This window comes from Phasianus colchicus, chromosome 1, assembly GCF_987193195.1.
Source record: "Phasianus colchicus chromosome 1, bPhaCol1.hap1.1, whole genome shotgun sequence".
Classification (NCBI taxonomy): Eukaryota; Metazoa; Chordata; class Aves; order Galliformes; family Phasianidae; genus Phasianus; species Phasianus colchicus.
This window is the reverse complement of record NC_143436.1, coordinates 114,913,621-114,939,704: the sequence shown is the minus strand read 5'-3', so window position 1 is coordinate 114,939,704 and position 26,084 is coordinate 114,913,621. Positions and strand designations below refer to the sequence as shown.

At 38.9% G+C, this 26,084-nt stretch overlaps 1 protein-coding gene across 2 annotated transcripts in view; it reads left to right on the top strand.

The window, feature by feature from the left end:
* The window catches only part of LANCL3 (LanC like family member 3), a 28,180-nt gene extending 6,745 nt beyond the window's left edge, over positions 1 to 21,435 (top strand). Inside the window, exons 2-5 of one of the 2 annotated variants that reach the window (XM_031594562.2) lie at positions 17,291 to 17,414; positions 17,979 to 18,176; positions 19,667 to 19,874; positions 21,079 to 21,435. In XM_031594562.2, the coding sequence (XP_031450422.2) occupies positions 17,291 to 17,414; positions 17,979 to 18,176; positions 19,667 to 19,874; positions 21,079 to 21,088 (540 nt within the window). In that variant the 3' untranslated portion in view covers positions 21,089 to 21,435. The other variant, XM_031594563.2, reaches the window with a different exon arrangement.
* The last annotated feature ends 4,649 nt before the right edge of the window (positions 21,436 to 26,084 follow it).

The window sequence follows — 26,084 nt, the reverse complement described above, 5'->3', positions numbered from 1 at the left end:
AACACAACATTATGTCTTGTTCTATAATTTCTTTCTCTAAGGATTGATGGAGATAACTACTTGACGCGTGGAAGCCGATAAGGGCATTTTCATGGACATTCCTGTATTTTGCTTCTAGCACTGAAATTTTCTTATTACATGCATATAATACTATAAATTACTGCATAACCTAGATGGCAATTCTGTCAGGAAACCTTATTTGCAAGACTAAGGAAGTAAAAGCGTGGAAGATTGAGCGGCTAGTGAGAGAAGAAAAGAGCACAGGGCTAACTGGAAGCAGTTCCCAATGAAAAGGTGACATCATCATACCTTACAGAACTGAAATGGATGTATAAAATTAAGCTTTATGCTTCTCAATAGTCATTTAATATACATGGTTAGAACATTAGAGTTGTATGTAAATCCTAGCACAGCTCTCCACCACATGTAGCAGGGCTCATATCTGGAAACCATCCCTTTCTCTACATTAAATCAATAATCCCTACTTTTTGTTGTTAATTCAGCCAGACAGTCTTAACATCAACCTGTGGCCCTCTTCAAAGTCTCTGTAAGGATTGCAGTGTAGGTATTGTATGGGAGCTGCTGCTTGGCTGCCTTCAGCCTTGCCTCCAAGTGGTAGAAGAGCTCTGTAGAAAGGAGCTGGGAGGCAATTAAAATGCTTATGTCCTGTGGGCTTGCTCTCTGCTGCACAGCATTGTGTAAGGCATTTGTTAAAACTGGAATCTTGTTTGTCAGCTAACTTCACTATTCCCCCCTGCCTTTATTTCCTAATCAGAATTCAATATATGCAGTCAGGTCACAATTTTTTGATAAGGCAATATGTCAAAATGCCTCTTTGTCTGTGTCTGTCATGCAGTTCTTTGACTACTGACAAGAATGAGATTAAGCACTGTGTGATATTGCATAACCTTCTGTCCACTCCATTACAACAGTTCTCAATGCATCAAAAACAATTACTACTTATCTACGTTGTAGGATTATTTTCAAGTGACAGTGAGCTGCTTTATTTTTCCAGAAGTAACAAGGAAAATAATTGAAATAGCTATTTCATTTCAGGCAAACATGATCAAGAAGTGTCTTTATAGCAGTTCAGGCTGTTGCTGAGTCATTTGGCGTTTCTCAGCTCGGTGTATTTTGATGTCTGAGAGCAGAACCATAAATCTATTTTTGCAACAGTTCAGCTTTCTTGAATTCCTCAGTTTAATGGCTTAATATCTGTTGTGCATTGTGAGTGAGATGGAATGGATGTCAGCACTGAATGACCAAGGAAAAAAGAATTGTGCCAGATACATACAACTAAATGCTGTGGACAGCTAGAAGGTATTTTGTGTGGCTTTTTTTTTTTTTTCCTCTACAGAATATTTCTGTAATTGGTATGGTGTTTTTTTTTTTTCATGGAGAATGATTAATTGTTAGTTAACACAATTGAGTATGGTAAGTTGGGAGCATACTGGTCAAATTTAGATTTCAATATCAAGGAAATGGAAGCTGATCTTTCCAACGTATGTGGGCTGGCAGCTGGAAGAAGCATAGGACAGTCTTTTAAGTAGCAATGTGCCGATGAGTCAGTGCATAATGTGTTGGAAAACAGTTGGTATTGCATATTCTGTACTGGCAATTTTCTCTAGTCTGTCTACTCAGTCCTGGCAATTGAATGATAACACAGAACCAAACAATTGGTAGGGTCCTTGAGAGGTCATGTAGCCAGTCACCTGGCTCCCAGGCAGCTTTACCTGTGCCTGTCTCATTTCTGACTGCCTCTCTCCACCCTATTCCTCATACCCTCTGGTAGTGGAGGTTCTGCATCTTCCCTGTCTGAGACATTATTTTGTTACCTTGCCTATTAGAAAGTGTAGCCTAAGACTAATCTGAATCTCTCTGTAGTTCAATCCCAATGTGCCTTGTCCTGCCCATTGAGAAGTACTAAAACAGATTATTTTGCTCCTTTTTGCAGCAACTCTTCATATGTTTCAAGACTCTTATAGTTCCTATCTTTAATCTTTTCTAAATAAACAATCCTATTCCTTCTAATCTTCCCACATGCACCATGTTTTCTACAGCTCTAGTCATTCCCATTGCAGCCTGCCAGACTCCCTCTAGCCTTTCCTGAAGAGTGCCAGAAGTTGCATGCATAGTTCTGGCACAGATCTTTCTAATTGAGTGAGGAGATAACTTTGTGTTTCTTCCAGATCTTCTTTCTATTTATATGGCTCAGTAAGATGTTTGCATCTCACACCAGCGTGACACTGACTCACACCCACCTTGTGACTTGCTATAGTCCAGCAGACTTTTAGTAGGTCACTGCTACGTGGACAGGCCTCTGAATTCATTAGGACAGGCCTCTGAATAAGTGACGTAGTTAGGGATCATGTAAAGTCAGGAGTCGCAACTACAGAAGCTGTGCTGTGGTATACAAAATTAGGTTTTTTTTCATTAATGCCAAAGAGAGAATCTCCTTTCCTTTGTTCTTAAGGTAAAAATGAGAGTATGTTATTCAGTGTTGTAATGCTAGATATTATGTATTCAGGGGACAACTAGGCAGTGATAGGCTTTCTTCAGGGAAGTGTAGTTTGAATAACATATTTCAGAGGCCTATATTGAGTCATTAGTCAGGCAACATTGGAAATCAAGGAATAAATGAAGACTGAAGAAGCATGTGGAGGTTAAACTTATCTGTTCTTGAATTCACCAGTGCCATTAGTCGATTGAAAGCTGTCCTTTTATTTTGTAAAAGTTTCTCAGAGCTTCATCCAGCATCACCAAATTTGATGTTTTGGCTTGCTAGAACTGGGTCATAAAAAAAACAGAGCTTGTCTTGTGTTAAAGTAGTTGGGTTGGAAGTACCACCCTTGGTTCAGATGTTCATGGGACTTTGACCTTGCTATTCCCTCTAAGTTCTTCATCCCTTTCAAAATCTGGCTCTTGATCTGTAGGTATTTCTACTTGCCATCTGTGGAGTGGCTAACGTTACGCTTCATTGTTTTAGTTTTCCAAGGCTAAGCCAATGATAAATTAGTCAAAATTATAGTTTTAATAGCAGTGGTCACCAAGATACACATTCTGCATGTACCTGTTTAGATCTGATCATACTTAAGATAGTCAAATATGAACCTGGGGAAGAATCTTCGTAGTAGAACAACAAAACAAACTTCTTCATATGCTTTAAATAAATATTGATTTGTTTGTTCTTGGTCTTGCAGAGCTGAATCAATCATGAGCTTGCTTATGCCTGGCTGCTCTTTTCGTACACATTGTTAATAATGCCAGCAAAAATAGCTGGGAATAATGCTTGTGTAACTTCTACATACCCAGAAGACAAAATGTAGATAGAGTTATAGTAAGAATGCTTTCATCCTATTTTGATATTTTTTTTTTAAGTGCCGTAGAGCTGTTAGCTTATTTTGATGAACAATTATTGTAATTATAAAAAAAAAACCAACACCAGTAAGTTGATTCAAAGTTAGAATTGAATCAAAACATCTCAGGAAAAGTAAAATCCCCACAGCTGGCTGAGCAATGTACTGATATATATTCACTTTTGAATTTGGCTCAAAGTTACAGAGTCACAACATGATCAAGACTGGAAGATACCTCTGGAGATCTTCTGCCCCAACCCTTTGCTCTGAGCAGATTGCTTAGGGCCATGTCCTAGGGTTAGGGTTAGGGTTTTGAAGATCCCCCAAAGCAGAAACCCCATAGCCTCTCTGGGCAACGTCTTTGTGTGTTTGACCATACTCATAGTAAATGAAGAGCTTTTTCTTATACTTAACTAGATTTTCCTGCCACTGAGAACCATTGAAAAGAGCCTGGCTCCATCTTCTCTACTCTCTCCCATCAGGCATTTATACAAATTGATAAGATCTCCCTCAAGTCTTCTCTAGGCTGAATCCCAGAGATAATGCATGGAAAGAACCCATGGACAACCAAAGAAATTCACTGTTATTCCCGTAAATTGCAGTCATTCATGCTTCCTTGGCTTCTTTCACCGCTACCGGCTTCTCAGTGCTTTTCCTCCTCCTCTGACTTCCTCTAGTACATTGGGTGGCCATAGCATTGCAGTTTCTTCAGTCACACCCACACTTGCAGCTACAAGCAGGGAAGATTTTGTGTGAAGTCTAGAAAGGTCAAAAAGATCCAAGGCTGCCATAGAGCCTTGAACACCAGCTGCATCCCTCCTTTTCAATCTTGGATGTACATGATGTATTTTTATAACCATGTTCTCTACCTGGGCAGCTATATCTTTCCATAATTCAGTGGCTCAGATGGATTTGCCTCTGTGCTATTAGCTGTTCTACTTCTACTGCTGCAACCTCCCCTATAGGACATTTGTCACCATCTGGGAGTCAGTACAGAGGTAGTGCACTGGCCACTTCTCTCGTACAGGCTATACCTAAATGCTGCACAGTTCCTCCTGTACTGCTGCAGAGAATAATCATGTAAAGTGGTAGGTAAATCCAGAGAAAGACAAATATGTCACTAAGTGCTCCCAGGGCAGCAATAACATAATGTAGCCTGTACTATGAGGTAATAGTGATTCTCATTAGTTAATTATACAACACTTGGAAATCCTCAAATGCAAGGTAACAGCTAAGTGCAGTGAATGACTTTTTATTATTATTGTTGTTTCCTTATGTCTGTTATTCCTTGTCCTCCTTTCCTTGTGGAGTTTGTACTCTAGTCCTAAGAGTAATCTGAACCACAGCTTCTGGCAGCGGTGTCTTTTTCCCAATGTGGATTGTTTATAGAGTCACAACTGAGAATAAGTTGCATAAAGGGAAAATTGATAACACTTCCCCAATTTTATTCTAGTATCAAATGACAGTCTTTTAACAAGGAGAAAAGTACAGACTGTGATCCCATTACTTATTAAGTTATGTTTTAAAGGACATGGCAGCCCATACTTCCTCAGTGTAATCTCATGACTGCCCTTGAAAGGCTAGAATTTCCAGGCAATGTTCTTTTGCTATGATCTTCTGTTTCAGAACTGTCTTTGTCAGTGTGCATGGGAAGGTCTAGGAGCCAGCACAGAGATCGTCAGGCCTTCTACTACCTCGGACAGCTACTGCAGTCAAAGAGTAGGGCAAAATTCAGATGACTCAGAGGACTTGATCACCTTCATCTGTTTTTTCTCCATTACATTGTCAGCATTCTTCTTGTAGTTTGAGCTTATATTTCTATTTGGCTTATTGGCATGGCACAAACTGCAGATCATCACACAAAGTAAAAGTGGCGTAAGGCCAGCCTGGAGTTCTCTAGAATTACCTTTGCTTGAAAGCAATGCTGATGCTACTTTAAAGTGTATGCTTCAATTAGCCTGTGAATTATGCTCTTGTGTAGTTTGCCTCATTTAACTGATTTTGCAGGTAGCCACATTTTTCTTCCGTAGCAAATACTGAGACAGACTTTCAGGTGCCACATGTCTCATCAGTATCTACATAATAGAACTATGCATGTAAGGCAGTGTGGTAGATGAATAAAGAAGTTTTGCGAGACAAACAAGATCACTTGTTGTAAATAACAGAATTATAAAATTAGTGGCTGATGAAAGAGCAGTAGCCAATATCCTGTTTGCATTTGAATAAAGCTTTTGTTGCTGTGTCAAATATAATCTTCCTTGAAAACTTAATGCGTGCTGACTTGGATGGGGACATTATGGATTTGGAATTGGCTGAAAGACCACAGTCAGAGCTAATCAAAAATGCTAATGAAAGACTGATGTAGAAGCCAGCCTTATGTATTATCTTTACTAATGATCCAGAAGAGGCAGCTTACTGGATAAGAATTGTTTTGGCATCTAAACTGAGAGAAGTGCCAAATACTGTATGCAGGAAGAGAGAAGGTATGAAAACAGTTTAAGAGATTTAAAAAAAAAAAAAAAAAAAAAAGAGCTAAAAGAAAGTTTATTTTTAGCAGTACATGTATCTGGGGAGAATTATCTGTAATGCTTATCCCCTATGCTAGGAAGAAACTGACATTCAATTAAGCTGAACATGACAGGGCTTGAGTTACTCACGTACTGAGTTCATGTGAGCATTGGCATACTGTCTGTACATGTGATCCATGGCTGCTTATATGTCTGGATGCAACATGGTAGCACATCAGAGTTATACATTTACATTAATGTAAATTAACATCATATTTCTTTGCATTCTGTGCGGAATAAGCAGCTAATATAAATAAAAAGTCATAACCTATCCAGCTAGAGGTTAACACAGTATGGCATCAAGAAGGCCAGTTAAATTTTGGACTGCCTACACAGGTGTACCACCCAGCAGAGCCATTTTTGATTCACTGTTTTTGATTCTTCAGATCTTTCCATTGCCTAAAGCCTATTCTGGAAACCTGAAGTTTTGCCTAAGGTAGGATGTGTCTGAATGTGCGAGGTGCCTAGTTTATACACACGAAGTCTCCTGTATCTTTTGATAGGCATGCGAAGCCCAAGAGTACTGCATTGAAGTGCACATTATGGCACACCAGGATGCATAAGCCAACCATTGCGTCACTAACAACCCATGGAGCCCTAGAACAGATCTGTAGTGGTGTTTATGCTGTTATTGCCTGCTGCAGTACTCCTCTGCTTCCACTGAAGGAGGCTATTGAGCTGCAAGCTTGACCAGCAGCTGGGGTGCATAACCCACCTGGTTCCTCTCTCCCTGTCTCCATGTCTCCCAGAGCATGGAATAAAAGTAAACTCAACATCTAATCATTTCTTTCCAGCAAAGGCAGATTGCATTTGCCTCTGGTCACCCTTACAGGTTTTAGGACCATACTGGGCTCTGTGCAAATCAGCCTGAGTAGAGGCTACAGTATCTTCCTTACATGCAGTAGCCTTGAGATTTCATCACTAACCTGGCAATTCTAATTCATATCCCTTCTTTTTCTGACACAGTGCAAGCATTTAAGCTGGTGCCTCTAATCTGAGTGTGCTGATTGCTGCAGCAAGTCTCCTGTATTGTGGCTTTGATTGAAACTACTTATCTAAAGTACTGAGATGTTCTTTACTGCAGCACTTGGAGGGAAGTGCCCAAATCTGCAGGTTCCAGAGTCATTCAGCTTTTCAGTCACTCTAACTGTAAGTGCAGAAAGAAGCAGTTCCTGCCTGGCAGAGGCACACTAATAGAAGAGCTTTGAGTAACAGTTTGCAAACTGCATTACATACAGCACAACATGGCCATTGTCCAAACACTCTAATGCTTCCACTTGCTGGCGGTGCAGAGCTGGCAACGTTTTCATGGCAGTATACAAACAAATTCTTCCTTCTCATGATTTGTTTCCACTGATCCATCTGGTTTGATATCTTGTATCAGTACTAGGTGGCTCAGGGTAGCTGAACTAATTTCTCTGGAAAGCAATTTTGGAATGTGTTGTCCGTAACATTACTAACCTGTATTTTTTAAGAAGTGGCATTATGCTCTGAAGCATAAGTGTTTACCTTTCTTCTAAAATTGTTGGGTTGAGATTGCCAATTGGTTGCGTGGCCAACCTTGTAACAGCTGTCAGACCTAACTGTTCATATATTGCAAAATTTGAGTAGTCAAAAAATGATAAAATATTTCTTTGAGCAGCACAGACTCCAAAGAATTGTAATTTAGTTCAGTTGGAGTGGTGGGGCACTCCTTGCAGTTAACCCAAAATTATACTTAAAAAATTCTCCCCTTACAGTGCAAGTTAGCTGGTCTTTTAAAATTCCACAGTGCAAGTAGATTCAACAGAAATTTACAGGAATAAATTCCCTAGCTTATCTGAGTCTTAGGGGAGTTGAGAAATACTTTGTCTTTAAATTTACTGCTTTTCATAAGCCATTATTTTGTTCTTACATTGCTGTATGAAATATCTTTTCATGTTCTTTATCGCGTTAATTACCTCCTGCCCAGAAAATAAACTGCTGCCTTTTTTAGCTTTACTTCTTAGGAGAATCTCGTTTGTCTCTAAAATGTGTTTCTTCTTGATAAATAAATATTTTTTTATAATGGGAGAACAGATGTAGAGAAGTAGCAGGGGAAAGAGCAATGTCTGATAAAGTAGCTTTTTAATAACCATTTCATTATTACTCTCGTGCATGCCAACAGTTTTTGTTTGCTTTTTACATTGATGCAGTACACTAAGGAGAGATTTTCACCCGGCCACTCACAGCACTATGCAAAGAGTCGTATATAGTTTAGATCCTGCTCTTCCATGAGTGTAAGATTTTGAGAAGGTCAGGGGCTGCTCTAAGGTATTGAATCGTCACCACTGTGCAGGTATGCAGCCACTATCAAGGCATTTAATGCATCCATATATAGCATCTTAGTATGTAAAACCAAGCTTTTATTGGTTGTAAATAAAAACCAAATATTGAGAGTGTTGCAATTGGGAGCCAGTAACTGAGGCTGCAACTGTGTTCTCTTTCTTGAACCTTAATTTGAAACAAATGAATAAAAGAATATTATTGTGCTCTTCTGTGCTTCTTCAGATCTCCTCTGTAAATTTAGCACAGTAACAAGCCATAAAGTCTTCTATGGGTAATTTGCCAAATGCTAGTTTGTAGCAGAGTTCATTAGCAATAAGTGCTACTGGTTGTGAGTCAGGAGCAAGATAGTGGTGTGGTTGGAGTAGAGGTGCTCTGTCCTGAGCTACTCGTGTCTCCTATTATTTCATTTTATTTTTCTTTGGACACTCCTGCCATGAGAAGCTGAGGAGGCAGATACGTTTTCTCAATTCATTCTAAGCCTGTGCGTATGCTCACTTGTGTAGAAGGAGGAAATCTGGACATTTGAAATGAAGCCTAAAGGCATTGGAGGTAGATTGGGAATTCTTGTATGGGGAAGAGAACTGTATGATGATGAAAGACGAAGAATTCACAGTCCTTAACATAAGGAGAAAAAAATATATATGTCTGTTTAATAATGTATGGAATTAAGTCTCTGTCTTCCTGTGTTTCAGATGTACCCAGCATATTTTGTGAGTTGCAACCATGTAAACAATGGATACCCAGCTGCGTGCTTTGTATTCCTAAATAACTGGATGTGCAGTTTCTTGCTTGTAAAATTTGATTAGTTCAGAAGCGATAAACTATTTTTGACAGGTGCATTTCAGGTCCCAAATACTATAATCCTACAGTAAAATTTCCCCCCTGGATAACAGTGGAAATTTGACCTGTGCACTATAATCATAGCTGCATCTGTGAACCATGACCTAACATGACAGCTTATATAGCAATTGAATTCCTGTTGTTCAACTGACTATTGAGTAAGGACAAATAGTTATACTGACCAGTTTATGTATCCATTTTGATGCTGGGTATGTAAGCTGCAATCCTTCATTTTATTGCTGGGTTTTAGTTCCTTAAACAAAGCATTTGCCCTAGCTTTATAGCAGAAGTGTAAAGCTCTGCCTTAAAGAAATGCAAACCTTTTTTTTTTTTTTTTTTTTAATTCTAGCATCAATAGAATGGTGACTCAACTCATGCCTCAGCTGAAATTTTTAAGTATCTTCCATTTAGGTGTACTAGAAGGTGTATTGTCCTGCTTGCCACAGGAAGCAATCTCCTTGTGAATATTTGTTGACACAAAGCAAAACTTCAGGAATTCCAGGGAGAAATGCTACTTATACATGTAGCTTTATTCCATCGAGACATAGATTATACATAGTGAATGTAAGGAAAAAAAATATTTTTTTTTTCATTGCATGTAGGTCACACACTCCACGTTGATGTGGAGCAATGAACAAGGATGTACCTTCTGGTTACTTCCTTCTAAACTGATGAAAAGGAGAATATGATCAAATCTCTTAAGTGTTAAGGGGTTGCTCAGTTTTATTTATTAGGTTTTGCTGATCACTTTTACAAGTAAGGTCAGCATTTTACTCTGTTAAGTAAGCCATATTCTAGTAGTCACAGTCTTTAAAGGCTATCTCAGGTAGAATTATTATCAGTCTCAACAGACTGCGAGCCTGCCAATTGATTTTATTGGTAAGACATGGAACCACAACAATTTAGAAGAATAATTACATTGCATAGAAAACCTGGTTTATTGACCTGTTTGCCACGTGAGTTATTGGATTCCATTCTTGGGGTCACGAAATTACTCCATTTTTCTTTCTGTGTTAGATAAGAGGTGAAACTTGTGAAACCTCCAGCATTCCTTACCAAGAGTAACACCCCTCAAACCAAGACCCATTAAGGTTTCATGAGGACTTCGATATTAAAAGCAATAAGAGTAACCTAACAGGTGAAATGACTTTGACAAAATGAAAAAAATAAATATTGCATGAAACTGTAAAGCCTCTTTTCCTTTTCTGTCATCCTGAGTGGTTAAGATGGCTATAATGCTTATCATGAACTGAACATATTTAGAGAGATTGTCAAAGAACTAGCTATCAGTCTTTCTCTGTTCCCTTCCAGTAGTTTTTATTTATTGCTTACATAGTTTCTTCCAGTGTAAACTTTTGTTTTAATTCCTCTTCTCAGTAATGTCACATGGGCAATGTAATTACTGTTGGTGAAAATAGTGAAGCTTTAATGATGTATAGAATTGCAGCATGAAAATGGAATTTATGATAATCACAGAACCGTGGAAGTGCTTGGGTTGGAAGGGATCTTAAAGATCATCTAGTTCCAACATCCTCTGCCATGGGCAGTGTTGCCAACCAGTTGAGATCGAGTTCTGTTGACATGCGGATTTGTACAAACACCAACAGCTTATTTTCCAAAGACAGGTTTGCCTAAGCTGGCATGGCAAATAAGCATGCCCAACGGCCTGCATCATTTCTGAGCTCAGACAAGAACTGCCAAGGTTACTGCGGTGTTTGGGGAGGCTCTCTCATCCAAGCTTTAATCTTTTGGAAAGGCTGTTTCATGAATCCTGTCTCCTATTGCTCTGGAGCTGTAAGCACAGGCATTGTTCTGATGCTTCTGTATAGGTTACACTCATCAACCAATTCAAGCACCAGGACAGCTCTGCTACAATGTAAAATATCAGTGGAACAACTGAAGGCATGGATTGGCTTTCAATGAACCAGCAGACCTGCTGCTAAGGGGAGGAAGCTAATCCAAAATACATGGGTAGAGCAGATGTTCCTTTCATACCAGTGTAAAAAAATGGGTTAGCATCCTGGCACAGCACAGCTACAACACAGTGGGCAGCTTGTTCCTCAAGGCCAAGTGTGAGGTGCCCGGCTTGGAAGATGTTTATACTCATAATGCAGAATTGTCAGGAACACTTACCTCAAGTACAGACAGATAGACCTCCCATCAGGATATAACAGCTCACTGCTGCATTTTTGGCATAAGTTAACTGCGGGACTCATATATGGATGTACATTATGACTGGGACAAAATGCAGCCAAAGGATTCCCCACTGATGAAGAAGATTTTACATAAATAATCTTCCTCCTTCCTGTGTGGGGGAGCACAGATGGAAGGAAAGCAGTATCTGTGGAGTACTGATCTCTGACTCATTTGCAGTTGTGAAGCTGCTCTGATGGAGCTGAGGGAGGAGGATTGACACAGAGGAGCACCAGCAAAGGATTTGGATGACAGACAGATGACCTTTGATACATCTATTATGGCCACATCCTGAAGTCTCTATTGCCAGAGTGTCTCAGAATCATCTGATGGTTGAGATTCGAAGGGACCTCTTTGTCTATTTGGCTCAACCCCTGCTCAAGCAGGCACACCCAGATCAGGGTGCCTGGAACTGTGTCTAGGCAGCTTTTGAACATGAGCTTTTGAACAGCTGTGCCTTCCCACTCTCTTGAAGTGAAGAGGATGATGGGGACTTTCTATTTCTTTCCCAAGATCTAGGAAAGCTGTTGTATTAGAAGTAGCCAGCAGCATCCAGCCAGCAACTGGTGCATTCATCAACGGAGAGGGAGATAGGAAAGAAGAATAGAGTGTAAACAGAGAAACTGATGCTTTTCCCCTCTTTTTACTGACCTGGGACAGAGTGTGAGGAAAGGCTGGTTGCTGTTTTTCCTTGAGTCTCCCACTTGACATAGTGAATAACGATGCTCATTCCATTTGACCAACTGTATAGCAGCACCAGCTGCTCCCAGGCAGCCTGCTAGATACAGCAGTAGTGGTACTCTGTCCTTTTTTGCAACACTTCATTTGCAGCAATATCTGAAATTTTGCCTTTCTAAAGGAGAGGTTTAATTGCAGAATATAATCGTTCTGACAAGTGAGACCCATGGAATTTTTTTTGCCCTGCTAGTGATAATAAAAGTGATGCATTGTCTTTACCAATAATCTGATTCATGCACCCACATAACAGGATAGGACTGATGTTGTTGCCATGCTGACAATAAAAACAAGACTCAAAGAAATGAAAATTGACACATTAACCAAAAGCAGCAATGGGGGTCTGGAACAACACTGTGGAGAGGCAGCAACTCTGTGTCTTTGTACCTTCTACTGTTCCTTGGTTTCATAGCATCACCTGAAAGAAAAATCTGGCCGTGACACTGCATGGAAAGGTTACTGAACAATTCTAAGCCCTGTCTTTGGTAGAAGATCAAACTCAGCAAACTGAACTTAAACGCCATGTAGTGCAGTAAGTTGTCATTAAAATATCAGGCTGGCTCCAGCACCTTTCTCCTTCAGTCAGCTGTCCTGCCAAATAGCAATTTGCATCCTCGAAATGTTTTTGAGTATTATAACTAATTCACAGGCTCCCTCTGCTGGTCTTCCAGAAGATGGGACTGGCGGCAAAGCTGCTGTCGTCTTCTTTTCAGACTGACTCAATTTCTTCAGCTTATTTTGGTGTTTCCCGTAGCATCTGAAGAAGCAAATGATCAAATTCATGTAAATGACTCTTTAGAAGTGTGACAATGAGAGGTTTGATGGGTTAGATACGTACTCAGAAATTTTACATGCGTGGAAGAAGGCTTTTTCCATTGTAATGTAAAGATGCAAGTTACCTCCTAAAAGTACTGATGCATCCATAAGCAGATAATGATCCTTGGTGTTCAGTAATGCCTTCTGTTTCACACATACAGGAAAGAGCATTGAGAAAATAAATATGCATTGGTGAATTAAAAGTTTACTGTCCTCAAATATGCTCAATACAGTATGCAGTTTTATGTAGATTTTCAAAAAGCCTATCATGAGCCCAGGCGTTTGTCCTGAGCATTCAGAGGGATGATAAAGTGCAGAAAATGTTATTATAATCAGAAGCAATGAAAAACTGGTTCTGCTGCTGCTTTCTGCTGTGTTCTCAAGGTCAAGATTTCTGTCCACAGTTTTTGAAACACGTATCTAGGGCACAGCACTGTCTTAGTCAGTATATTAGTAAATCTCTCTTAGCAGATTAAATGGAGCTGTGGAGTTATTTACTTCCAGCGAAACAATCTCAAGTTGAGAAAGATCTCTAACAACAAAAAGAGCTCTGTGATTGTTGTAGACATAGCCTTTCCTTGCTGCATCTTAGCGTGGATTTACTGAATAATGTACCTGGCTTAAGTCATTCACATATCTGTGGAATGCCTTAATGGAAGGATGCACATTGTCTGCAGTGGCACAAGAGAAAAGCAGAGAGACTATGGAAGCAATCACAGCAGTATTGATGACTCTAAGTAGGGCTCCAGAGCATAGACAATACAGTACAAATACTGAGTATCAGTACTGCTCACTTATTGTGCTTAAAGTTGAAGGTGAATGGAAATTCACTGTCACCATTGTGAATGGAGCTTTTTTTATTAACAGCAGCCAGCATTGCTGTGCAGTGATGTATAACAGAAAGCTAAGAACTCCACCAACCTGCTGATATGGAAATTGCAGGTGAAATATAGAATACTTTTGCAAATGTATTTCAAACTGTGATCTGGGGGGGGAAGTGAAATGAACACTTCTAAGATGACAGAATGGATTGGGATGTCTTTAAAAATACGAAAAGAGTTAGCTGAAATATTAAGCCATCAGCAGTGTATATCTCAGTGTCAGTAGTCTTTTGGCTGAATACTGACAAAATAAAGAATAATTCTACCTACTCTGCAGTATGCACATAGTAAATGCCATTCAAATTTATAAAAAGTATAGCTTGAGAAACTTGATGTGTGCACGGTTTTTTTTTTCTGGGCAGCATATTCTCATGCCAATGTAATTCTATGCAGTTTATCCTTTAAAGACTTTGGGAAGATAGGTCTGTTTCTTTGCTGTCTCTAATATTAGTTCAGTAATTCCCAGAGGCGAGTTGGCACTGTGACTCCACTGAAATGAAAATGAACTTTGTAGCATGGCGGTTAAACCATCTGCGGTTATAATCCGTGTATTCTCTGATGGCTGTTGTGGTGACATGTTTTTAGCTGTTTTTGGAGATGCTGTGAGGGAGCATACAGAGAACACCCATAGTTTTTGATTTGTGGCAAGATGAAAGAAATCTTGAGGAGCTTTTAACACAGATTTTGTTGAAAGAGAATGTAGCAAGCCAGTGGAGATCTTAAATATGATACCAGATCATAAAAACCTTTGGAAGACCACTAGTAATTACTATGAGAGTCTCTATTCTCAGTTAATAGCTTCCTAGAATAAGGAACAAATACAAATCTGTGTATAAAGTGTTTTGGAAAACAGCAGCTCTGTGTACAGTGCCTGTGGATTGAGGTCCTTGGGAAGAAATATTTGGAGTCAGCACAGAAATATTCCTATTCATCTCTTAGTACACATCTCCTACCTGTGTCGTGCTTATAGGCCAGTCCAAGTGGCCAGAGACAGAAGGTTGCTTTCAAAATGTATGGGTTATTTTCTTCTCCATTTCATCCAGACGACTGGATGTGCTAGTTTCTATCATCCATTCCAATCATGATTTTCAGTAATCAGTTTTTATCTGACTTTGCATATGTGAAGTGATATTATTATGCCAGCCAATGGGGTATACTTTGTGCATACACGTAAGTAATCATAGTGCTTAAGCATTCTGCTTTTTACACTTACCTTTTATAAAAATATGGGGAATGATGCAGTTCTTACTAGCTGAGATTTTTTACACAGCATTGTGCAGTGCTGGATTTGGGTAGAAGTAGAAATCCGTTTAAAGATCACAATTAGCATTTTGAAATGGTCTTTAATTCAATTTAAAATTAAATGTGCTGAACATAAAATTAAGTTGATCAAACATGGTTTACATTGAAATCCAGCTCATTTATTACGATCACATGGAGAAAATGAACTGATCTCAGTGTCTCTAATCAGCATGCTTTTGCCTTCCAGAATGACAATAAGGAGATCTTAGCCTTCACTTTTATTTTTCAAGGGTTACCTTACTAATCCTTTGACAAAGTACAGGATTTGGAGGATTAGGTCTCAAAGTGCAAGACTAAATCAGAACTCAGGAGAGAATGCGGTGTGTCTCGCCATGTCTGTGATCTGCTCATTTATTTAGGATTTAAGCCATTATTAAATTCAGTGAAGCTGAAACAATTAATCTTAAACTGACTGGAAATGGGTGAAGTGTCCAGATGTTAACAGCTTATTTACTTCTACTGCAGTAACATTAAAGAACACTAATCAAGATCAGAACCGGATTCTTCTCCAAGTTGTACAAAGATAGATAAACAAGATTTTTCTGTCATTATTTCTCAGCCAAGTTCTAACTGACATTGATTATCCACAGTATCTTTTCATTGCCAAACAGAAGTATATATTTTTATAACAAATGTTGCCTCCAAATTTAATGCAGATGGCATTTTTAAAAAAGACTTAATCGTGAGTCCTCTGATATTAAAAATTACAACAAAAGCAAATGTGTTCATAGCCATTTTAGAAACATTAAGTTGATAATCTCAGCTTTAGGATTATTATCTATCTTGTTATCTTTTCAAGGGTATTTCTACAGCTTTTTTCTGCCTCATTTTACTTTTTATTTTTTTCTTTCCCAGTGCTCTTTTCATAAGTCACAATGTATTTTTGCAGAACACGGCTGCCATACAGGCTTTCTGCTAAAGCCAAAATGCTGTGGCAGTGAATGATGTTAATGACCTAGGTGCTGTGAAGAATGTGCAGAGGGACATGCAAATGATTGCAGTGAATTGCGTATCATTAGCGCTGTAGTTAAGTGCTGCAGAAGAGATTCCTCACTGAATACTTTGTGTCAGTAACTTGCAATAGTTCATTTCTGGTAAAACATATGGCTTGTCAATCCTGTTTGACACTGCTTAGTGGGGCATTTCTTAGCACTGCATTAGAAGAAAGGTGGTGTTAACCTGTTTGTAATAACAACATCCAGTCAATACAGCTGGCCATTTCTGTTAGCATTTTTGTGAAGTAAGAAAGGGTGATTCTTTAGTAATGTGTTTCTGAACCTACATATGTACTGTTGATTTTCAGTAGTTTCATACCCTCTTCCTTGCTTCCTCTTTTTTTAATTTTTAAAGGAAAATCTGTCTCTCTCTGTATTTCCCAGTGAAGCCTGTAATATTTACTTCTCTAGGTCTGCTTTCCTTTGCCTTCTCATTCTGTTTCTTGCATCTTGTGTGGTGCTTGTTGTCTGCTTCCGTCAGGCTGAAGTACCTCTGGGAAGGGAAGGCAGTGGCTCTTAGTGGGCTTCTTTTCACCTCATCTGTGTACTGCACCCAGGTGTGGGGCTCCCAATATAGGAAAGATTTGGAGCTCTTGGAGGGGGTCCCGAGGAGGGCCTCAAAGATGATATCAGAGGGCTGGAGCACCTCCCCTACAAAGACAGGCTGAGGGACTGGGCTTGTTCAGCCTGGAGAAGAGAAGACTGTGGGGTGACCTCATTGCAGCCTTCCAGTATTTAAAAGGGGATTATAAAAAGGAGGAGAAACAACTTTTTGCAAGGGTAGGCAGTGAAAAGACGAGGGAGAATGGTTTTAAGCTCAAGGAGGGAAGGTTTAGATTAGATGTCAGGGGAAAGTTCTTTACCAAGAGAATGGTGAGGTGCTGGCACAGGCTGCCTAGAGAGGTTGTGGATGCCTCATTGCTGGAGGTGTCCAAGATGAGGTTGGATGGGAGTCTGGGTAGCCTGGTCTAGTATTAAATAGGGAGGTCCTTGGCCCTGTCTGGGACAGAGGATCTTGACAATTCTTGGGATCCCTTCCAACTCCAGCCATTCTATGATTCTGTGACCCTATGACCTAAGATTTCATTTTTGCTTTCCTAAGATGGGATGAAACTATTTTTGAGAAACATGTGAAAGTACTGTGTTATATAAGGAGCTCTTAATGGGAACATACCTTACAGCATGTGCAGAAGATTGAAGGCAGTACTTAGTCATGTGCATCAGGAAAAAAAGCAGTCATGAAAACTGTCTAAAATTATTATAATATTCTTTATGTTTGTTTTTATTTTTCTTCTTAGGTGCTGACCCCAGCACAAATAAAATCAATTTGCCTGGCCATTCTGGAATCAGGAAAGCAGTATGCAGTGAAGAAGAGGAAACCGTTCCCACTCATGTATTCCTACTATGGAACAGAGTATCTTGGTGAGTAGAACATATCAACTGCTTTGACAGTGATGCAGTGCATAGATGCTGAGACAGTAGATGGTTTACAAATAAAATATATAAAGCCTATGGTGTGTGATTTCTCCAGAGTAAGATAAGATGTTTTCCTTTCCTAAAAGTGATGTTTCTTATTCTTAAACCTTTGAAAAAAGTGTTTAATTATCATTATTGTGAAATAGGATAATTGAGCCTTTAAACTTTTCGGTCTGGTTCCAGTTTGGTTCGAGTTGCGATTGAGGTTATTTCTCTGCAGGTATATCAACTGTGTCTAACAAGGCACAGTCAGCTCCAGTTGGAAAGAAGTGTAGCAGCAAATATTCAAGCAGATAGCACAGTAAAAGTATGCTTTCACGTTTACCTTGGGAAGCTGGAAAAGACAGAAGCAGAAACAGTGTTTTCATTCCAAGCACTGTTGTAATGTGCTTGAAGAAGACCAAATACCCATGCACTTGACAATGAAATAAGTCCCCAAAGAAAGATCCAAGGGGATGGAGGTGGGACCTAAACCTCCCCTCTCCTTTTGACTGTTGCTGTTCTTTGCAGGTGCAGCACATGGACTTTCATCAATCCTTCAGATGTTACTTTCCTATTTTGAGTACCTGCAGCCAGCAGATCAGGAGCTTGTGTGGCAGAGTGTTGACTTTCTCATGGACCAAGAGCAGAATAGCAACTGGCCTCCTGAGCTGGGGGAGACAATCGAGCGGGAGAATGAGCTTGTTCACTGGTGTCACGGAGCTCCAGGTTCTTTTCCCTTTGATGCTATGTATGGCCCAGTGTTTCTCTGCATTTGGTGATTCCATGCAGAAGATAATCTCAGGTTAAATTTGACTGATATTGACATTTTATGAGATGCAGGTGAACTATTCTATCAGTTAAAACTGTTTTATTTATTGTGAAAGCAGCTAGAAGGACAGGCATATTTCCTACTTTATTAGCATTTGTGATCAAAGCTAAAAGAGTTCTGGGGTTCTGGAATACAAAGATGCAGGCACAGATGTGAGATTGAGAAGGCATTCAGAAGAATTTTTCCTTCTCATCAGAATCAAAGGTTAAGCCTATGCATATTACACAGAGATACATTAATTTGACCAAAATATTTGCATGTGAAGGAGAGTTTGTACTAGCAAGAGGCTTTTTAAAAAAAAACAAATGCATCCATATACAACTGCTTTTAAGAGAGAAAGAGAATACTTAGCTTGGACTCATGAGTTAAGGCTGATGTCTGTCAGTTCAGAATCTAGTCCAGTACCCTAGCAATTTGCGCAAGGAATGCTGTGTGTTGAAATTGCTCTTTCACCCACTGGCAGAATTTTATTGCTGACCAGTCCTGTTGGTTTTGTAACATGAACCTAGAAGGTTACAGAGAAGCTGACTTCTGTTCAAGAATGACCATGAGCACCGAAGCATTGCTTGTCAAGTTTTTCTATTTAAACTTCAGAAAGTACACAATTAGTTAATATACCTCAAATGAGCTTTTTGTTGGTGCATTATCTTTTTGTTGGTATGATGAAGGAGCAAGCTTCTTGCTCTTGCACTCTAGTGAAGTGACATGAAAACAGCTTTTGCTTATCAAGCTTTTTTTTTTTATTTTTAAGACAAAAAAGTGACTTCTGTGGCATGGCTGGCCTAGTGAGGAAATCTGCAGGGAAGATGCCCTCTTTGTTTCAATATCATGACATTTTTTACATGGATTTATTAATAAGTGGAGAGATGCAGTGAGACTTAGCCAAGGTGACAAAATCGCAAAGGTCATAGAGAAGTTACTTTATTTGCAGACATCTAAATTCATTAATTGCTATGGCTCTTTCCCAGAAAATCCTGCGTCCTCTCATTGTTTATAGGCAATAAAGCACACATAACTAATAAGAACACTGTCCAATTACTTTGGTGTGTATTATATTCAGACCACGAGTGAGCTATTCAAAATGCTCCCTTACTCAGGTGCTTGATTTGGTCATACATATTTAAAGTTACCATGAACTAAGCAGTTCTGTTGAAGATTATGATCAATTTATTTGAATCTTCTCAAAAAATGCTATTTTTTTTGTAGCCTACCAGATACCCATCATATGTAGACATGTAACAATGATATGTGTAGAGCATGAGACTGCAGGTTTATTATGTCAATCTATTATATATTTATGTATTAATCTTTGTTTTGTTGTGTGCTCTTGTTGTATGTAAGCCTTGGCCTACTTATTACAAAAGACTCTTCACTGCTGCTTTCTTAGGCATTGCATATCTGTTTGCCAAAGCTTACCTGGTTTCCAAGAAGCCTCAGTACCTGGACACTTGTATCCGTTGTGGAGAGCTAACCTGGCAGAAAGGCCTGCTGAAGAAGGGACCTGGAATATGCCATGGAGTGGCTGGTAGTGCTTATGTGTTCCTGCTGCTCTATAGGCTCACTGGAAACTCAAAATACATCTACAGGGCCCAAAGGTTAGTATTCCTAACTTCCTGCGTTTGGGATCATACCAGAAAGTCTCAAGAACATTCACAAAGCTGCTTAGAGCTTGCGATTGCAGCATCACGTGCAGTGCTGTTGTCAGGCTGCCTGCAGTGGGAGAGGTGCCTGAACTCCCTCAGCTGCCTCTCTGCCTGTGGCCTGGGATTCCTGTTGAGGGGAGCCGGGTGGTGGGAAGGAACAGCCTATTTCTGTGATTTACTCTACTTGTTTAAACTGATAATAATCATCATCATCTTTTCTTCTGTTTCTTAGGTTTGCAGAGTTCTTATTTACAGAGGAATTTAAGGCTGGTTCCCGGGCATTAGAAAGTGTATATAGTCTGTATGAAGGCTTCTCGGGGACTGTGTGTTTCCTGACTGACTTGCTGCAGCCCAATCAAGCCGAGTTTCCTCTCTTCAGTGTCTTTGTCTAGAGAACAACATCCTTCAGGGCCGCATTCCTGTGGCGACGGGAGAGGGCACCTGTGGTTTCACCTATTTGTGAGAGGCTATTTCCAAAACAAGCCAGTGGTACCAATAATGCTAGCCTTAATGTAGCTGGGAGGCAGGTGAAAGTAAATTCACTTGGGCTTTGGGTAAGGGAAGCATGTGAGCAAAAAAAAGGGGGGTGGGGTCAGTTCAAAAAAGGGGAAGGGGTTGAATCTGATGGGGTAGATATTTATCTGTAAAGAAGTAAAATATATTTAAGTGATAGAGAGAGGAGCATTATCAAACTTTTAATTTGGTGGCTACACAGGAGAAAAGGCAAGCTAGAATTAAGGGACATGCAAAGAAGAAAGAAAGTGATACATCCAGGATGTTTTAAAAGGAGACTTGCAGAAGCAAGTCTTTATGCAGTGAAGCACTTTCCAGGGAGGGCGTTGTAGACGTGTCACTACACTGCACAAAGGCAAAATCTGGGATTTTGTATCTAGACCACGTTTACTAGTACTAGTGCCATGTATTAGAAATAGCTGTATCCTGGAGCTCTTTTCACATGTACGTAAGGATAGTTCTGTAGCTAGCTATTTATGGAGCCTGCAGTTTCAAAGGATCATTTCACTGAGTAGAGTTTCATGTGTGTAAATGAGAACTGAATTTGGCCCTTCCTTTTGGAGCTCAGTCTGTGGTGAGGAGCTGGTCTCCTTACTGGTTTACCCTTACTGTGGCACTCTTACCAATACTTTCCCTTCTGCAGGGATAATTAGTGCTGCTGTGGAGACTTGGATTGAAAAGTTACAAAGCAAAGACACCACCGGCAGATGCTTCTTCACAGTACAGCATTGCTAGAATAGGTATTGTTCAGTAATACAAAAGCTTCCTTTAAAAATTAATTACCTTGAGCAGCATTTCTGAACAATAGCATACGTAGTTCAGAGAACAGAAAAACAATTTTCCCAATGAATTGTTCATTCCAAGCCCTGAAAACTGAATGCAAACCTCTGATGGCAAACTGAGCTTAAGAAAAACCTGATAGAAAAACTCAAATTGCTTCTTCTCTTGGTGAACAAAATAATGTATGTGCCCAAATGATTTGTAGCTATAGAAATAAATGATCTCCTCAATACTAGTTGCACTAGCACTTAAGGTTGCAATTGTACTGTTTCATATATATTATATTTATGAAATGATAACTGAAAGCTAAAGAAAATGCTAGCATAGATTTGTAGTAGAAAAACTATAAAAACAAAACCTATATTTAAAAATCTTTACTATTTTTATTTATTTTTATTTATATGGGAGTAATGTAATGCAATTACCTTAGAAGATGGATTGGGAAGGCCAGTATGTCAAAACTTTGCATTTAGAGTGAAAAAACTGACCTGTGTGCACTGCCGAACATTGCAGTCTCTCTTCCTGCATTCTCAGCTGGAGAAGATTACAGTTTCGTTGTATTTAATGCCTAATGGATTAGAGTTCCCATTTAATTTCAGTGGCTTGATCAGGCTGTAAGATAGAGCTAAGTCTTGCAATCCTTCTGCATTTTAATACACTAATTCCATTCCTACTCATGCCACTCATTACAACAAGATGACTTGCATTATTATGAGCTGCAGATTAGTATTTTTGCTATTTGTCTTGCACTGTGCAGCTTTAATTAATTACCTAATCATAGAAATAACCATATTTCTTTGGTGACAAAAGCAATGCAGTTCAGCTTATCAAGTATTTGGGAATCCTTTGATGAATGTTAAAATTCAATATACAGATGTTACGGGTTTATAATTTGTGGGATAAAGGGTCTTTTAAGAAAGCCATTAATGTCACTTCCTTCATCACTGTGAGCAGTGAGATGCATACACATAGGAGTGTGTATTTTGTAGAGGGGTTTACATGTGAGGCTTAACTGAGAATGGAAAGTCCCTGTGCTCTGCCCAGCCATGTTTAAATGCACCTGTTAGATAAGCAGTGCAGATCCTAAGCCCTTTGGGATTCTTATCTAGTTTCTTTCTGTAAAGCAGATGGATAATCTATTTTATAGCTGGAACCTTTTTTAACAAGTTCTTAAGGAAGGTAAGGTCTATCCACTTGGTCTATCCACTCCTTCCCTGTGATCATCAATTTGTCAGTCTCCATTTGTCTTGTAGGGTAGCAGTACTCAGATTCTATCTTATTGTAAGACAGACAAATGGGTTCTGCCGTGATTGGGCTCAGGCAGTTGCAATCCTACACTTATTGTCAAGTATTCTATTTACAGATACAAACATTACAAGGCCTAGTGTTCTGATAACCACATAGTCAAAAAACTTAACCTGAACTTAAGCCTTAACAGAATCTACGCCTATCAGCACAGTAATCGTGTCCTCCTGATTTTGTTCCCAGTGCCTACTTTTTAATTATCATTAAGCCACAGCATTTAACTGCATCCAGTTAGATTTCTTTTTCTCAGGAGAGGCTTGGAGAAGGATATCTTTGCCAAAAGCTCAATACATCTACAGCACAATAAATAAATAAATGCAGTAATTTAGACCCTGACCAAATCATGAATGCTGACATTGTAATATATACCACTGGTGTTAAAATTTACCATAAACAATACATCTCTGTAGGATTCATTCCTTTAGATTTAGATCAGAGAAGATTCAGATCATTTATGATATAAATAATAGTAACAAAACCACCCGGTCTCACGGGATACGTCTTGTAAAATCTTGGAACAGATGTAGCAGTTAAAGCTGGTTCTTATAGCTCTGTTGCTTTTCTTATCTGAGCTGGCTGGGATGAGGGGGAGATGGGATGTGCTGTGGCCACAGTTTCTGAACACAGCATCCATATACTCCAAGCCTCTTCTGAAATTGCCAGTCATTAAGTGGACAGGAGTTTTCATCTTTTAATACTCTTCAGCTTTTTTTTTTTTTTTTTTTTTTTTAACTTTGTATTGTTTACATAAATGCTGTTGCAATCTTAATTTGTTGCAATTAAGACATGGATAGGAAAGCAACCTGACTAGAGCCTTCAGCACTTTCAATGTGATAAAAAAAATTAGGTCCTTTGCGTTTCCTCTGTACCGCTTGGGGAAATCAATTATGTGTCCTTTGTTGGGTATTCTCAGCTGGATGCTGAGAATACTTCCTCCTGCTACTTCCTCCTGCTCCACAATCAAACTAAGAGACTGGAAGATCATATTCCTGAATAGATTCTGCCACAGCGCTGTGACAAAAGACTGCATTACCAGAAACTTCAGAAGCCTCTTTCAAAGTGTAAAACACAAGTTATCAAGTCACCCGTGCACATTAGTCTCTCTACTTTGTTAAGTTTCTAAAGTGTAGGCAATAGGACTTTAAGTGATACAATAGTATTTCTGATTATGCTGTTAAAGCCAAGAGGATGCATTGTGTGGGTATTGGTGCTTATTTGTGATGTACATGTGTTTGTGTGGTGCTGTCTGTGAGTAAAGCTGTAGATTAGAAACCTGTTTAAGGAGCTATATACTATTCATGACTTTTGGTATGTCATCTATAGGTTACTGTTGTAGAATAATTTTGAAGGAAGTTAGATCTGTGATGTCAAGTTTTAGTGATATTAGGATTCGTAGAGCCACATGCAGTACGTTTCAGCAACAGTACAGTTCTAACAAATACATCTTTATTTTTTCCTGCTATTCACAAGTTACCAGCATGACAGTATTCTTGTTTTGTGCTACTGCTTTCAGTATCTTCTTTGTGTGCACTGTTGCTTCTTTCACTTTCCCCACCTTTCCTTCCCAGTCTATGAATAAGTCTGGAAGGCTGAACAAGCAGCCCATGCTTTTGTTCTTGAAAATTAAATCAATTAATTTTGCTGAAGGGAACTGTTCCACTTATTTGCATTACATTATTTTTAGACTCCTAGGTGGTCTTTTCTCTCCTAGGCCATTTCCCACCTACTAAGGAAAAATCATTATACTGTAGAATAACTTTCATTGATGATAGGCATCATTAAATAAAACAAAAGAGAAGTGTGTTCACTTCTCCGCTATCTCAGTTCTACCGACAATCAGAAATAAGTGGAATGGATGAACATCTCAAAACATGCATTTAAATAGTTCTGGGAAATATGCACAAATGAATGCAACTAAAGTGATCACTGTTGTCACTACTCAATGAAATTAAATAATGCCACTTTGATGTTGTAGTAATAAGTATATCAACATACAGACAATATGACAATTATTGAATAGGTTTTTTTTTTTTAATTCTATGGGTATCTTAATGGTCTTTTCCAAACTTAATAATTATATTATTCTATAATTCTATGGAAAAAATATATATATAGGTAGGTATCTGATGTATTCAGAAACATACAGGTGCAATGTGCTTCAATGAAAATGTTCACAAGCAATCAATCTTTTTTACTTACAGCATTATCTGCATATACAGTTATAGCATCTGCCAACATACTGCATGTTTTATGAAAACAGAGAACAATTTTAGCATATGCATGCATTTTGAGGATATATCCTTATTACTTCTTTTGAAATTTTCACCTGTTAGATCCATGGACAGAGTGCATCTCCAAGGTCTGCCAAATAAATCTCAGGTGCAGTAATCTTCTCCTACACAGACTGAATATTCACTGACACGAGTGCATATTGTAATCTGTAGGAAGTAGTTTATCAGGGGTAAGAATTGTTCTGTGGATTGCAAAGAGCAATCTTCCCGTGAAGAAATACACAGGTGAGCAATTGCTGGCTATCAGCAATCTTGCGATTGCTCTGAGAAGACATCTGAGTTTATATAATTGTGTCCTGGATTAAGTAGTAAGCAGCATAAAGCCAAATTAAAAATAAATAAGAAAATGACCAAAAATCACATTAATGAGGGAACAACATAATTCAAAGCCATAATCCAAAAATGCTCAGGGCCCAAAACAATACAGCAATTTAAGGATGTGAACAGGCATTTTCCAAGAGAATAGCACAGTTTGATTCATTGCACAGACAGGGGTACAGTATGCACTATACTTTACAGGTGGTCATAGCTGCCTTCATTGCCACTATAGCAGTTATCATATGCTGAAAAAAATCTGCCTATGAAGGAATTGCCTGTAGCTAAACCTACTGCCTTCTCCTATCATTTAATAGAATAAAAGTAATGTACACTGCGGATGCTTAAACAGTTAAAAAAATACCCAGAAAACTAACACACCCAAACTTTTCAACTTGTCTTTCACTTACTAAATTTTCTGATGAACTTGTATTGTCATTGGCATCACTGTTGGTCCTATACTGTATATATTTAAAAATCATGCCCTGGAAAAAAATCCATCCATAAATAGCAGTCTATCTGAAAATACATAAGACAGCATTTATCTTTAATGTGTACAAGGAAGTCTCTTGACATTGTTCATTGTATGATCACTCAAAGAGAAGATGGAGGCATTTAGGTCAAGCACAGAAATACCAACTAAAATGGTAGAAAATTCCTTAAAAACTTACTTTGCTTAGTGGTAAAATGGTATTTGAATGAAAGATACTTTATAATGCAATGACACTCATCAACACCACTGCATGTCTATACATAACCAGGTGGGAGGTTTCCCTGCCCAGTGCAGGGCTGGAACAAGGCAGTCTTTAAGGCTCCTTCCAACCCAAACCTTCTATCATTCATGCATACTGCCCAGAAAGTCTTATGTAGAAGTCCTGAATTTAATTGTATCCTGTAACTGATAAGAACAAAGCCCATTCAAATATTAGATTCTATTTCATATAGAAGAGAAAGGCTG